We start from the raw sequence: 16,157 nt of genomic DNA, 5'->3' as shown, positions 1-16,157 counted from the left end.
CCACATCAAAGCCAGTTCTAAGCACATCAAAGAATTCTTCAACCTTGTCATAGAGTTCTCCAACCCATCAGTCACCCAAAACTCTGCGACACCCTGGCAGAATTCTTCCATGTCAAGATCTCCATCATCTATAAAAACTTTGAACCTCAACCTACCACCACCGACACCTTCAGCCTCCTTGCTCCCACAGATGGAAACCCTAACCACCTGTTAACCACCTGGCATGAACTCACCAATCAAAATACCACAGCCATTATGAACTCCATCCACTTAGAACCACCCATGGACCGCTGTCCCCACCACATCTTCACCCTCGGGAGCAAGATGATCAGTTACAATCTCACCATGATCTACAACACATCCATCACCATGGCCACCTTCTCCAAAGAATGGAAACACGTAGAAGTCAAACCCCTCCTCAAGAAACCTTCCGCTAACTCCAACAAACTCAAGATCTATCATCCCATCTCACTGCTCCTCTTTCTCACCAAAGTCCCCAAAAAGACCATAATTTTCCAACTCAGGGAATACCTGGAAAGGAACAAACATCTGGAATTCTCCCAATTCGGGTTCCGCACCAACCATAGCACTGAAACTGCCCTGATCGCTGCCACTGATGACATTAGAATTCTACTTGAATGAGCCTCTAATCCCCCTTCACCTCTCAGCAGCATATAACACCGCGTCCCACCACCCTTATCAAGAGGCTTCACCACATTGAAATACAAGCTGCTGCTCTCAAATGGATGTCCTTCTTCCTCACCATCAGAACCCGGAGAATCTGCCTGTGTACTTTCACTTCAGAACCTAAGAACTTCCGCTGCGGCATCCCTCAAGCCTCATCTCTCAACCTTACTCTTTTCAACACTTACATGACTCCCTTGGCCAACATCGTCGGAATCCGGGGTCTAAACATCATATCCTAGCTCATTCTCTCGCTATCAGATGACTCCTCCACCAAGATGGCCAGCTTCCACAGGTGCACAACGAGCATCACTGGCTGGATGAAAGACAGCCATCAAATGAGAAGATAGGGGCATATTATCAAGAACGGCGATAAAATTATAGCCGCTTTAGCGGCAGGAAACTGCCGCTAAAACGGCGATAATGGGCTTTATAATATGTCCTTTTGAATTCCCATAGCAGCCCAGGTTAACACCAGAACCTGGGCTACTATAGGAATTCACAAGGACATATTATCAAGCCCATTATCGCCTTTTAGCAGCAGTTTCCTGCCGCTAAAGCAGCGATAATTTTATTGCCGTTCTTGATAATATGCCCCATAGTCTGTAGGGCCAGGCCAGCGCTGCTGACTTTGGAGCTGGGGAGCCAGGTTTGAGTCTATGTGACAGCTCAACATTTTGTGATCCTGGGCAAATCACTTCATGCCTACCGAAAAAAGAATGTGTCCTTGTGTAACATAACTGGTGCTCATGTAAATGTAAATGTAAATGTACAGGAATTTATATAGCGCAAAATCACTGAGCGGTTTCTAAGCGCTTGCTTAGGGAACCCGTCCTGGTATTCCCCTGTGAGATAACCCTGGCAGGGTATCCGCAAGGTGAAAGCCAGGCATCCCGCCGCGAGGGGCCGTTGTGGAGATTAAGCAAGCTATTGCCCAGAGTCACAGAGTGTGAACCTTTGAATCGAGTAGGCACCGGAGCGAGAATTGTCGAGTCCATGGACATTTTAGGACTCATGACCCCGCCGCCGAGCCGGGAATTGAACCCTGGTCCTGGGCTGACCTCTGATTCCAGGTCTGCCTCCTCTAACCAGTGAGCCACACTTCTCCAATACATGCAGGTCTATTTCACGCTAAATAAAACAGCAACAACAAAAAAATCCGATCCGTGGGTGGAAACACGCACACCGACTTGTCTCCAGCGGCCAGTGCTGAAAGCCTCGTAGGTTTATCGCGTTCTTGCTGATTCATCTATACATCATCATGAAAGGATGCATACAGCATAGTGGAGTGTTGCAGTTAATTACAGCTGAATCCTACAGAGCTCCTCATTATGCACGAGTACGTAATCTCAAATCCAGTATTTCTTGATTGGGCAGCGACAAAAAGGCAGAGCTTCAAAATGCAATGTCCATTCCCAGGCTGTGAACCCTCGGAGGAGCATCGGTGCACTCAATGTGGGCGGAATGGGGACAACTTCATCTGTCTGCGAAGACAACCGGGTGAGCCCCGTACATCCATCTCTGGACGCACAGCTGCCTTCTGCTGTCCGGGTGGTTCATCTTTTGAAGTTTGGCATGCTCCATGTTAGCTCGGTAGCGTGAATATATCGGTCACTTAGATAAGAGTCGGAACATACCAATGCGCATTAAATAGAAACCTCCAGTAATGCCATTTCTCCTCCCAATAATCTCAGAAATGTCTCCAGCAGCGGTTTTTGCTGCAGAACAACGCTTGCAGTATTGGCTAGTGGGAACAATATTTCAGATGGCTGTCTCCCGGTCTTAGATCAATATATCACGGGCAGAGATGTTGATGATGGTGCCCGGCTCAGTTTGTATCTTTATGTCAAAATGCAGTACCAGAAATTATACTGTACTTACTGGAAAGTCGCTACACTAAATGTAAATAGTTGAAGCCGCAAATACGTATCTATCCCCTTTAAAAAGCAGTGAATGTGGCATATTACAGGATGTGTTTCTTTAATTCTTGCTACACTCCGCCACACAATACCAAACACCATGTCGTAGTATATCTTAATACATAATAAATAAAAAATACATATTTTACTGTCGGTGGTATATCATTTAATAAATCTTTGAACAATGATACATTAAGTAAATATACTTAAATTACACATTTTTAATAACGAGTTGTAACATGTTTTTGTTTGTTGTGGTCAGTAAAATAACATACCATTATGGCACATTAATATTTAATATTAAAATATATTTTACGAACATTCTTAAGTTAATTAAGCATTTTCTACTTCTCCCTCCACTTTACAATAGGTAGAGTTACTCCCTGGTTGCCGAGACCTCTAACTTCACTTGAAATTTACTAATGGAAACTTTACACGCATAAATGTGGCTCCACCCACCTGGTTTCAAGTGGTGGGGACATGTAATTCTACACTTTGGAGTAAATTAAAACTCCAAAAAGATGAAAAGCCAAAATGAATAGTTACTTCAAAATGTAGGAGTAAATTCACACATGAGAGAAAAGTATAACTGGGAGGAGATGATCGTCCAGCTAATAGTGCCAGATTAACCAATATAAGGATTGTACTGACAGCATGACAGTAACATGTGAGCTGAAATTAGACATTGAAGTGGCATAAATTAAATTTTTACATATCTTGCATAAGACAGTCTGCCTTGCCACTTTGTATTATGCTGTTTTTTTCCTGTTTTCTTTTTACCTACAGGACTGGCATAATTGGTCTGCCTGCAGAATCTTCGTCATTGCCTTACTGGCATGTACAATTGTCACATCTCTAGGAGTAATGATACTCTGCCTCGTCTATTTTGGAGATTTCTACAACCACCGAATAATCTCAAACAAACCAACAACTGATACCACAGAACCATCATCAGCTGGAAGGTCATCAAGAGTGTCAACAGAAGGGTCTTCATCAAAAACAGCAATTGATGTTGATCCCAGATACCAATTCCTTTATCATCTTGGGGCTTCCAAGGTACTGATTTACTAATGTTTTCACTCAAACTCATCTCTAAATACTGTTTTGGTTATGTGTCTCTTTATTGGTGGAGTTTTGGTAAAAGCCAACTTTCGTCCTTGGGGCCTTCGCTGACTGTTCTGAAGTTGTCATACTAATTATTTCATGTTGATCCAATTGCTTTTTCAGCAAACTCTAGTGGCAGGTAGGTGATATTGTAGAATTATATGAAACTCCACAAACAATACATAAATACATTGCCATCAGAGCATGCAAGTTTATTTGTAGTCCTGATTTTAAATAGGACCAACAGGTCTGCAAGAACGAGAACAACAAGAATCGTACTGCAGCAGAAAATCGTGGCGTAAATGTCCTATGACAAAATGCTGTGTCCTAAGTAAAATTTACAAAAATATCGAAATTTTGTTAATAGAAAATCTACTTCCAATAAAGTGGTATTTTTGTGAATTATATTTATGAAACAAAAACATTCTCAAGCAATAATTTTGTTATCGATATTCTGACATGTAACTATGAGTAAAATACCCGGTGGCCTATTCACACACTGCGTGTAGTATGTATGTATAGTAGTACAATAGTATTGCTACTTACGTACAACAAAATGTTATTCACAAGTCTACAGATGGAGACCTCTGCCTCTTCTATCTTTTCTATGTGGAGATTTCCATGATGGTGGTGGAGATCTTCAAACACAGAGGCCTGTGTTTCTTTAGTACATGTGCAAGGGACCAGGGACAATGACTAAAACATGAAGAATACTTAGTACTAAATGGAATATGTAAGTAGGGTGTATTGGAGGACATTCTAATACAAACACAGACCAACAAAAGGCCATTGCAATTCACAAACTACAACTAAAGTTACTTGAGCCGTAAACCCCAATGTAAATAATGGAGAGTAGGAAATAGAATAACATAACATAATATAACAATTAATGTTAAAATTATTGAATTATGTTAACATTTAAACTAGTTTGTAAGGGTGGGTGTGTACATATACATATAGAAATACATACATATATATGTATATTGACTGAAAAAACAATAGCGTCCCAGCTATCCATTGCTTTGTCATCAATTATGTCATTTCAAATGTTGCAGTGATGTTTTCAATGATGTTATAGGACTTGTTATGAGTGATATACTATGTTGGGTAATTAGCTTTGCTTGAAAATGGTGCGAGTTATAGTTATCTTAGGGCATGACTTATAGTTACTAATGATAACTATAACTGGTCAATGTAAGTGTTTTTTTTTGTTTATTTTAATTGTTATATTGAAATTTTCACTTAAATATAACGTCACTTTTTTCATACATTTCGAGGGCTTTTTTTAACTTAATGTAGTATTTTATAACCATACGTAAAGCCAACCCACACGGCTCAAGACCTTCGGCCATGCCGTGCGTCCAACCTACAAATATACTTGATATATTGGGTTATGGGGCAGTTGAGACTAAAGCTTAATACAATATTCACACCAGTAGATTTACATCTGATGTGAAGAGCTATTTGCCGCTACACTTAAAAAAATAATTGATTTCTTGAAACTCCGCATCAACTTACTTTGTGGGTTACTCCACCAATGTTTACCTTGACCTGATACAAAGTAATTTAAAGTTCTTTTGTCATGTAGATTTACCAACCACTGGTTAACACATACTGTGTTCTGTGGTGTAACAATAAAAAAATAACAAGACATTTATGAAATAAAAACATTAGGATTCAAACCAAAATAAGAGAGTAAATATTTATTATAATACACTAACACTAACTGAATGTTATATGTAAATCACTAAGTATCTTTTATTAATTGAACTGCACAGTCTATACAATGTATCTTACATGTTTATGTTTAAGTAACTCTATTTGGACCATAGCCCAGGGAGGGGGCCATCATCTTAATAACAACTGTATCACTTTATTTAATTTCGGATCAGGTACGTTAGCATTCCAGATTAGTTTTTGTGAATGAGTCACCCTTACAATAATTGGTGGTTGTTCATTGCCACTACAACTTACGTTGGGCATTCAATTGCAGTGTTCTTGCTTTCCATCTTTTGGTATTTCTATTTTAGAAGCTTTTGATTGCTGTTAGGAGTATGGGGACAGAGTGAATATGGTCATTTAGGTTGGAGCAACTCCTCCTGCATTGTCTCATGGCTTTACTTCTTGTCACTGGTGTGGGGTTGCCCCACTCTTCCGTGTGGTAGAGTTTGCAGACTGGGTCATCTATCCCATGTCTACCCATATCCCTTTTCAATCTCAACACAAGTGGATATAATTCTTTGAAAAAGAATACATTAGTATCACTGACAGTTTCATAAAATAATATACTAACTGGGGAAGAATAATAATTTGGGATAAAGGAGCTCTTTTCTTCACTGACAGTAGTGCATTGTGGTAGAATTAAGTGGTTCCTTTGATGTCAATGCTCTTTTTCCTCAAGATAAAGTCAAGATCTGTCTGAATGGCCTAATGCTTAGATATTTAAAGGTGGTGTCACAAATGTTGGGGAGGATCCACTTCCTTTAGTTGTTCCAATGACGCTTTGGTCAACAGAAAGTATGATTTAGCACCATTTATCCTGAGGTAAATGTAGCTGACTACATTCATTTATCATGCCCATCGGTTCTTGCAACTGTAGTGCAGGATTACAAATGTATAGCAGGATAGTTAGACATGGGGTATCTAGTTGGCAGAGGTATGCACCTTATCCAAGTAGGGACCACAATCCTAGTCAGGGTAAGCTAGATCAACAATTTAAATCAATCTGTGATCACCCTCTGGTAGTTTGGCGCTGAGTAGGTAGGCTTAACCTAAGAGGATTTGTACAATACACAGACACAGTAATACTATTAAAACACCACAAAAAGATTTGAGACAGGTTTAGAAAAATAGAGAATATTTATCGAAGTAGAACAAAACCAAAACAACAAAATTAAATCATTACAAGTAAAGATATGACTATTTGAAGAATATTTCCAAAATCAGTGCTTAGAAGTCAACAGCGCTAAAAGGTTACTTGAGGTCACGAGGGACTGGGGTAAATCAAAAGTTCAGGCAGACCATGATGAAGGGCAGGCCAGCTTTGAGAGTCATGCAGGTCCTGCCGAGACAGTACCTTGGATGGAGCAAAGCTTCGACACAAACAGCACGATGCGTTGATCTTATCCGCGCAGTCGGGTCACTGTGTCGTCCTTGAGCTCTGTTGAGATACAGACAATGGGTCATCGTCGAGCCATGCACAGCATCATTGTCTGGCTGCACAGGCTGTAGAACTACTGTTGTTGAACAGTCTCTGTGTCAGCGTCGAAGGGCGATGCGTCTGTTCTAACTGGCGCAGTGGTGAAGATGCATCGGTTTTGTAACAAAACAGCTACAGGACCTACATATTAGGCACAGGACTGGAGAGGACACCTCAGGCAAGGGTAGGATTCACGGATGGCAGAGCCCAACACCACCAGTAGAATTACAGGAAGTCTTAGAAAACAGTAGGCAAGTCAGCCAGGCTTTATTCTTCTGTCTGTTTTTTGTAATATTTCATTGTTGTCTATATTAGTAAGGTGGCTTGAGAATTTTAATGTGTTGTTTTCTGGACTTTAAAGTTCCTGGTATTGCCTGAACTTAACATGCATGTCTTTGAGGAATTGCCTTGTGTTTGTGTCACAACTACCATCAGTTGTGCAGAGAGTCTCTAAGAACTGAGTCTTAGCCTATCCAGATTGTGTTTATTAAGTAAGTATGGGTACTCGTATCCAAAATTAGTAACCTGACTTCTCTGGCCCACTCTTATTCAGTCAATTTATAAATGGATTGGTTGATATATTTTGTGAAATAGGTAGTTATGCTCCTAGATTGAGATTAGTTTCTTAAAGGAATTAAAAGATGTTTGTGTGATGAGAGATCTTCTGATCAATCTCCGAAAAACTATGGTTATGATTATGAATCATTTGGAAAATAATTTCAGAAAAGGCTAGCTAGCTACCGCAACTTGTACTTTAGTGTAATCCTCACCTTTTTGTGAGGGATGTTGTTGGACAATGGCGATACCCTTTCTGCACATGCACGGCATGCAGCACTGGATTTCACTATAAGCAGCTATTGGATCCTGCATTCTAGTTCCATTCAGAGCTGCATTTATCGGCTTTGATCCCGTGGACTGGCAGACTATCGGATCAATTGCATCTGCTTCTCTTCCCCACAGTGTGGGATACCGACTTCCCCATTTTTTAGGGCTCGGACTCCTCCCCACTGAAAGTGGGAGGAGTTTCGAGAACTAATGTTAAAGAAGAAAAAAAAGAAGTATCTCCTAGGGCTTTGGCCGAGACAAATTCCACACATTCCTTTGCGTGTTCTGTCATCTGGCCAGTGATTCGTGTTCGTTGTGTTGTCGTTTTAATAGGCTTGAAGTGATAGGGTAAATGTAGTTTTGTTCCGCCATTTTGGGCATATTTCGTTCGTGCTCGCGCAAAGAAGTACATTAATTATAATTAGGAGCTGTCAGGGTGCCTCCGTAAGTGAATCCAGATGGCCGGGCGCGTTCACCATTCAGCAGCGCTCAGCGCGCAGCTGCTCCAGTCCCGGGCTGCCGCTAATTATCCTCGTAGTCAGGGAACTCCTCGTATTTCGATAACTCGACAAGCTCACAGGGTCCCAGCGTCCGTGGCAGGGAAAAAGCAGAGGGTTTGTAACAGCGCCAATGAAGAAAAGAAAACGCCAATGTTCAGTGTTGTACTGCGAGCGGCCATCCGAAATAATTGTTCACTTTCTTGTACCGTGCAAAGAGTAGCTGATTCACCCCTCGTTGTAGCATAGTTTGGTGGAGCTTTTCTGTACCCTGTGTTCGGCTGAAGAGAGGTGCGAATAGGGAGCGATTACGAAGCTGTTTTCCTTGCCATTAGTGGAGAAGGCGAGGCAGAGAGGGCCTCACAGTGATCATGGAAAGGGCGCCCTGCAGCAGCCACCAGGGAATGGGCATTCACGCTTGGGGGGAAGAGATAGGAGCAGCCTTGTTCAGTCACACTGTCCTGATAAGCGGGTTTGCTGACAGGAGGCCTGATTAAACTGCCAAACTTGCTTCAAAGAGTCAGATCACAGTATGAAGGGGCCGAAAAAATGTCGAATGAGTGTGCCTCGGGAAAAATGAGAGGCCAGCGGGTGTAGTTGAAATGTCCAGCCTGCACACACCCAGCCCACCTTTACCACACTGCAGCATCCGCGGCGCAAACCTTTCTTTTTAGTGGTCGCTGGTTGTTACTAGGTGCGAGGTATCTTACACAAGTTGCCAGTGGTAAGCCATGTTTTTGTTTTCTTGAAAATGGCTATTTTGCATGCGTTTCTCGGTTATTCTGGTTTGGTACCGACTGGTAACTTTTGTAGAGTTAAAGGATGATGTCTGTTGTCGGCTGCTAAAGGGGAGGCGTGTGGGTGTTTTAACACGTGTGCCTAGTTGCCCTCAGTTAATGCAGCCGTGTAGCCATTTGCTGCTGCCCAGGCGTGGTATTGATGCAGACAGCAATGAATCAGCTAAACATATTAAGAAGTTGCAGACCTACATAGATGTCTGGCGACCTACCCCGACTAAGCCCCTGACCCTTGTTTGATTATATTTGAAATCGCTTCGAGAGAAGGAACACACACAGTAGGGGAATTGAAACATGTACACGACATGATGACGTTTCAGCAGATTTACATTCTTGCCATGTTGTAGTGTTATTACAAATATCGTAATGTTCGCTTTGCATGTGATGGGAAAAATACCCTTTATTTGTAAGCCCTAGAAAGCTATGGTAAACGAGTCCTCTGGTACAAGTAAAAGTGCAGTTTGAGAGCAGTTTGAGAGTGCAGTTTGAGTGCAGTTTGAGAGTGCAGAGTGCAGTTTGAGAGTGCAGTTTGAGAGTGCTGTTTGAGAGTGCAGATTGCAGATTGAGAGTTGAGAGTGCACGTTGAGAGTGCACATTGAGAGTTGAGAGTGCAGTTTGAGAGTTGAGAGTGCAGTTTGAGAGTTGAGAGTGCAGTTTGAGAGTTGAGAGTGCAGTTTGAGAGTTGAGAGTGCAGTTTCAGAGTGCAGCATGAGAGTTGTGAGTGCAGTTTGAGAGTTCAGAGTGCAGTTTGAGAGTGCAGTTTGAGAGTGCAGAGTGCAGTTTGAGAGTGCAGAGTGCAGTTTGAGAGTTGAGAGTGCAGTTTGAGAGTGCAGGTTGAGAGTGCAGTTTGAGAGTTGAGAGTGCAGTTTGAGAGTTGAGAGTGCAGTTTGAGAGTTGAGAGTGCAGTTACAGAGTGCAGCATGAGAGTTGTGAGTGCAGTTTGAGAGTGCAGTTTGAGAGTGCAGTTTGAGAGTGCAGTTTGAGAGTGCAGTTTGAGAGTGGTGTTTGAGAGTGCAGAGTGCAGTTTGAGAGTGCAGAGTGCAGTTTGAGAGTTGAGAGTGCAGTTTGAGAGTGCAGGTTGAGAGTGCAGTTTGAGAGTGCAGTTTGAGAGTGCAGTTTGAGAGTGCAGTTTGAGAGTGGTGTTTGAGAGTGCAGAGTGCAGTTTGAGAGTGCAGAGTGCAGTTTGAGAGTTGAGAGTGCAGTTTGAGAGTGCAGTTTGAGAGTGCAGGTTGAGAGTGCAGTTTGAGAGTGCAGTTTGAGAGTGCAGTTTGAGAGTGGTGTTTGAGAGTGCAGAGTGCAGTTTGAGAGTGCAGAGTGGAGATTGAGAGTTGAGAGTGCAGTTTGAGAGTGCAGTTTGAGAGTGCAGTTTGAGAGTGCAGTTTGAGAGTGCAGGTGGAGAGGGCAGATTGAGAGTGCAGTTTGAGAGTGCAGTTTGAGAGTGCAGTTTGAGAGTGCAGATTGAGAGTGCAGATTGAGAGTGCAGTTTGAGAGTGCAGAATCAGGGTGCAGAGTGCAGATTGCAGTTTGAGAGTGCAGTTTGAGAGTGCAGAGTGCAGATTGAGAGTGCAGATTGAGAGTGCAGATTGAGAGTGCATTTTTAGAGTGCAGTTTGAGAGTGCTGAGTGGCAGTGAGTGCAGAGTGGCAGTGAGTGCAGAGTGGCAGTGAGTGCAGAGTGGCAGTGAGTGCAGAGTGGCAGTGAGTGCAGACTGACAGTGAGTGCAGACTGACAGTGAGTGCAGAGTGACTGTAGAGTGAGTGCAGACTGACAGTGAGTGCAGAGTGAGTGCAGAGTGAGTGCAGAGTGAGTGCAGAGTGAGTGCAGAGTGACAGTGAGTGCAGAGTGACAGTGAGTGCAGAGTGACAGTGAGTGCAGGGTGACAGTGAGTGCAGGGTGACAGTGAGTGCAGAGTGACAGTGAGTGCAGAGTGACAGTGAGTGCAGAGTGGCAATGAGTGCAGAGTGGCAGTGAGTGCAGAGTGGCAGTGAGTGCAGAGTGACAGTGAGTGCAGAGTGACTGTAGAGTGAGTGCAGAGTGAGTGCAGAGTGACAGTGAGTGCAGAGTGACAGTGAGTGGAGTGACAGTGAGTGCAGAGTGACAGTGAGTGCAGAGTGACAGCAGAGTGACAGTGAGTGCAGAGTGACAGTGAGTGCAGAGTGACAGTGAGTGCAGAGTGACAGTGAGTGACAGTGAGTGCAGAGTGACAGTGAGTGCAGAGTGACAGTGAGTGCAGAGTGACAGTGAGTGCAGAGTGACTGCAGAGACAGTGTGTCAGGGTGCACATTGTGTGAGTGTGCAGAATGAGTGTGCAGGGTAAACAGTGTGTGACTATGCAGGGTGACATTGGGAGTGTGCGGGTGAGCAGTGTGTGAATGTGTAGGGGCAGTGTGTGAGTGTGCAGAAAACACCCCACACACATACACCACACACACATAACGCACACACAAACCATACACCTCAGTCTCTCAACACCACACACTTGTCACCACTCAACACAGCACACTCACCACCACACTCACTCCCCAGGCTCACCCCCACAGACTCACCACCACACACTCACCAGCACACAGAAAACAACACACACAACAACACACCCCCAGCCGTCAATGAATGCTTTCACCATGCACAAACACCAACAACCATCATCCATCTGTGCACGCTTTTACCAAGCACACACCCACCAGCCGTCAGTGCACCCTTCCACCAGGCACACACACCTCCAGCCGGCAGTGCACTTTTCCACCAAGCAATCGCAGTATGGTACACTTTACTTTTAAACATATTCATATAAAGCACAGCATGCCACCATTGGTAAAATTACAATTCAACCAAGATACTTCCACTACACACCACATGCACACACTCCATAACACATGGCAAAAAGACATTGGCATTTACAATGCCATTAGCTCAAACTCAAATAAATCCGAGCCCGATTGCATTTCTAATGCTTGTTCTACTTGGAACAGCTGCGGGCTCATGTATATGTGCCTATACCTCAGTCCGAGGTGCCACTTATACCCAAGCACCAGTGCCACCAGTCCATCATTCCTTCAAGGTCAGATGATCCTGTATATCTGACAAGGTTTCTTTACATACATGGTTACCTGATGAAAGCGTAACACTGAAACACGCGTAGGACATGAAATTCTTCAGTCATGATTAACATGTATACTTTTCCTTCATGAAACCGCTATGATGTCATTTGAACTATAGTTACTCCATTTTTGTTCTTTTCATGTGTTGCCACTACATGTACATCAATTGTATACATTATCTTTATAAAATATCCTTGCAGAAATAGGTAGAGTATGAGTGTTTTAGCATGCCTCATACCTAAAATTAGTGACTGGGGTCCAACAATTGTGTTAAACAGTGCATGATTTTACTACGCAGATTGCGTAACTGTTTTTGTGATATAATGTTATAATGTTTTCATTTTTTGTCTAAAAAAGAAACATAAACTTTCTAAAATAAATATATCCATATAAATAAATATGTATTTTTGATACCTCACTATATTTGGTCGTTCACATATTATTCTTGTATATTCATAGGTCCACTCAGCTATTGTATTTCCTGAATGTTTTTCACACTTGTATTTAGACTATGATTTAGGAAATATAGTCAGAGCTACCGCTTTTCTTGCAAAAACAACTTGGGAACCATGTTGAGTGGCCTCAGAGGGAGCAGACATAAATCCAGGTGACCTCTGTCTCCTCTGCTCAATGTGTTGCCAAACAGAAAAAGTTATTAAAGAAACAAAAAATGGCTTTCACACTGAAACTCTGGTCCTACTATAACTACACAGTGGTAACTGCGATAGATAGATAGATAGATAGATAGATAGATAGATAGATAGATAGATAGATAGATAGATAGATAGATAGATAGATAGATAGATAGATAGATAGATAGATAGATAGATAGATAGATAGATAGATAGATAAGTTCAATAGTTTTAGGCATGATCTGTTGATTTAAAAAGCGCATTGAATTCCATACACTTCGGCCTAGATTTATTAACACTTTGGGGTAGATTATGATGTTGGTCAGAGTTGGCTCTGGTCGGTGGTCCCGACACTGCAATTGAAATGCGACCGCACATGGTGCGGTTGCATACTCCCATTTCTTTCTGGGAGCTTGTGGGGTGGGCATCAACCAGCTGTTGCACAAGCTCCCATAGAGAAATGGGAGATTGTGGTAATCCATGGACCCCATGGTGACTGTCACACGGTGCAGGGATTAACAGGGGTGCTCACTCTGCCCCCAAATGGAGGCCGCAAGTATAAGGGTGTCTGTCAGAAACCAAGCATCGTAATCCCAACGGCAAAAACACTGTCCATTTGTAATATGGGCCATTCTCCAACTGGCCGACGGGCTCTTACAGTCCGGCGGTTGGAGGATTTCCGGACCTCATCATAATAAGGCCCTTTGTGTCAGAAATGTCAAGAGCATTGTGGTGGTATTTACATTCCAAGGCAAACATGATTTGCATTGGAAAGTTGCCTAAAGTAATACAAACTAACACCATGGGCTACTTTGCATCACTGGGAAATACTGTGGATGATACATGGGTGTTCCCATGCAATCACATCAGTGTTTTGATGCAAATTCTAATCTAAAATATATGTAGATATGGATTTCGACCAAGAAATGCCTCCTTCTTGAGGTGTAACAGTCAATCAACTTTTTAACGTTCCTGCATTTTTCCAACATTTGTACGTTCGCTGCACTGTACTACATACATGCAAAGTGGGATAAGTATTAAGCATGGATTTTATATTGGAACGGTCCCCCTTCCAGTATAAAACCTATGCTTGGTAGAATGTTCTGATCCTTTGCACTATGGTGCAATGCTATGTACATTGGTGCTTGACAGTCCAAAGCGCACCAATATTAGGAGAAGAAAAACAGCCCCATATCTCAGAAGATGTATTGCTGTTTTTCTCTTACCCTTTGATACAATGTAGAGCAGCAACTTTGGTTGTTGTGCTGTATTGCGCCAACAGTTAGCAAATTTGCCCTATAGTTTTTATGAATCTAATATCCAGTAGCTATTATTGACTTTTAAGTTGCTTATTGCATGTGTTAGTTTGAATTTTATTTCCCATGTTGATTTTACATTTCTGTGTATTCCCATTTTATTACATCAAGTGTCTTGAACCTTCTAGAATGTGAAAAGTCATAATACGGATTGTCCATTATTGTTTCAAAATTCAAACACAAGAGAAGTATATAAACTACACTATTCTCTGCTTCCTATACATGACCAACATAGTTGTTTAAAGATTTCATCATATTGTATTTCTGACTTTTGTAGGAGTACTCCTTCAAAGGCGGTGCCTTACAGTGTGGAAGGTACCGGAAAAATGTAACTACATATTCAAGTGCAGAGGAAATGGCATTTGGCACAAGCTTACATTCCCATCATTCGAAAATGTCTGTGTGCATATTGAACATCAAAAGAGGAGGTCTTCGTGTTCCAAACTGGAATATCAATGCCAATGTACATGGGCTTGTATTGAAGGTACAGTCTACAAACTTTTAACAAGAAATGCTACTGTTCTCTTTCATTAAAACAGTTGTATGTGAACATGTCAGTTGCCTGTTGTAACTGCTCTATGAATAATCACAGGTCATATATGAAATATATATAGGACAAATAGGCTCAGATAATCTTAGATGGCTCGCCTTGGAGCCGTGCAGCTCTTCAATCTATAATGTTACGTAGTCCTGGTCTCTCTATTGCTCTGAGAATGCTGTGAACACCTATTAAATACTATTCTGAATGTTTGTTTTGAAAAAAATGAACCTTATTATCATCCTGTAAAATTAGAGAGAAGATGACAATTCCCTTACACCTTCATCTGAAAGTCTAAAGCTATTCTGATTTCTCCTGAGCACATTAAATATATTGCATTTAATGCACATTGTTGTATAATACAATTAGGTTTTACAAATGAATAACCAATTATATGTCCTGCACAAACGAGGAAATGCACACTATACGGTTGGACTCAAAAGTAAATTAAGGAAAGTATATGACGATGGGGAAAACCTGTGGAACCATTCCGAATTTTCAAACTATAAGAAGTGAAACGGTGGAAATGTTATTCTTCACCGGCCAAGTTTTAATTCTTCATACCCTTGGTCTATGGCTAGACTAGTCTCACAGCAGACCACGCAGGAGTGGTTTTCATTCTGATCTTGTTGCAGAAAGCTACATTCACACCCAAGGGGTTTTCTGGATCACAGCCGCAGTCAGATAGGAGCAGAAAACAGTCAATGTACAAAGAATGTTCAGTGAAGGAGTTGAATGAAGACTCATTCAGTACAACTTCATTCAGAAGAAGGCAGTTCTGGAACATAGATGGAAACTTTTAAATACAATGTCATTATTGATAATAAAATATGAAAACTAAATTAGCCCAATTTCTTAGATTTAATTATGTCTTTTTTTCATTCTACAAGGGTCTAATTTGGAGCGGTGTTGTTGATACGGACGGTGCAACAGCAGTGACATACAATGCAACAACCGGTCAGGTGATATTTTTTCCTCAGAACACACTATACTGGATAAAGAATATTGGAACAACAGTTGCTACCATTCTGACCTTCTTCTCAACACATGATGAGGTGCGTTCTCTGGAACTGGACAATGTTCTGCAAAATACACCAGAATACATTTTATCAAGAACATTGATGGTATGTACTGCTACATATTCTCTATTTCTACGTTATATAGTGACAATGATTTTAATATTCAGTATGGCAATTAGTGAATGAGATGAATGAGAAATATTTACACAGCAATTAATTATTACACTGGAATGCACTAATCATATTAAACTAGGAACGACATGATCTACTCAAAAGAATGCAAAAAGAGCATTATTCAGAAGGTTGCTACTTCCTATGTTATTTTTAGAATGATGGATAATTTTACTTTCAATCTTTTATTCTTACATGAAATGTGTATTTATAAATAAGGCATTCATATGAGAAACAGTCACCTACTTCCAAGTTACAAGGAGCTGTGACTTCCTCGTCTCACAAATGCAGAATTATAAATCTTAATGAAAGATTTGTAGGTTGCCTTTCCAAAAAAATTCTGATCCGGGTCCTACTAC

At 41.6% G+C, this 16,157-nt stretch overlaps 1 protein-coding gene across 1 annotated transcript; it reads left to right on the top strand.

The window, feature by feature from the left end:
• The first annotated feature begins 2,118 nt into the window (after positions 1–2,118).
• Positions 2,119–14,575, top strand: LOC147726312 (uncharacterized). Its single transcript, XM_086963452.1, has 3 exons — positions 2,119–2,184; positions 3,390–3,659; positions 14,348–14,575. The coding sequence occupies exons 1-3, from the start codon at positions 2,149–2,151 to the stop codon at positions 14,573–14,575; spliced, it is 534 nt and encodes a 177-aa protein (XP_086819578.1). The 5' UTR covers positions 2,119–2,148.
• The last annotated feature ends 1,582 nt before the right edge of the window (positions 14,576–16,157 follow it).

Source organism: Lissotriton vulgaris, chromosome 3_1, assembly GCF_964263255.1.
Source record: "Lissotriton vulgaris chromosome 3_1, aLisVul1.2, whole genome shotgun sequence".
NCBI classification, from domain to species: Eukaryota; Metazoa; Chordata; class Amphibia; order Caudata; family Salamandridae; genus Lissotriton; species Lissotriton vulgaris.
The sequence above is the reverse complement of the archived record's forward strand: the minus strand, read 5'-3'. Positions and strand labels throughout refer to the sequence as shown.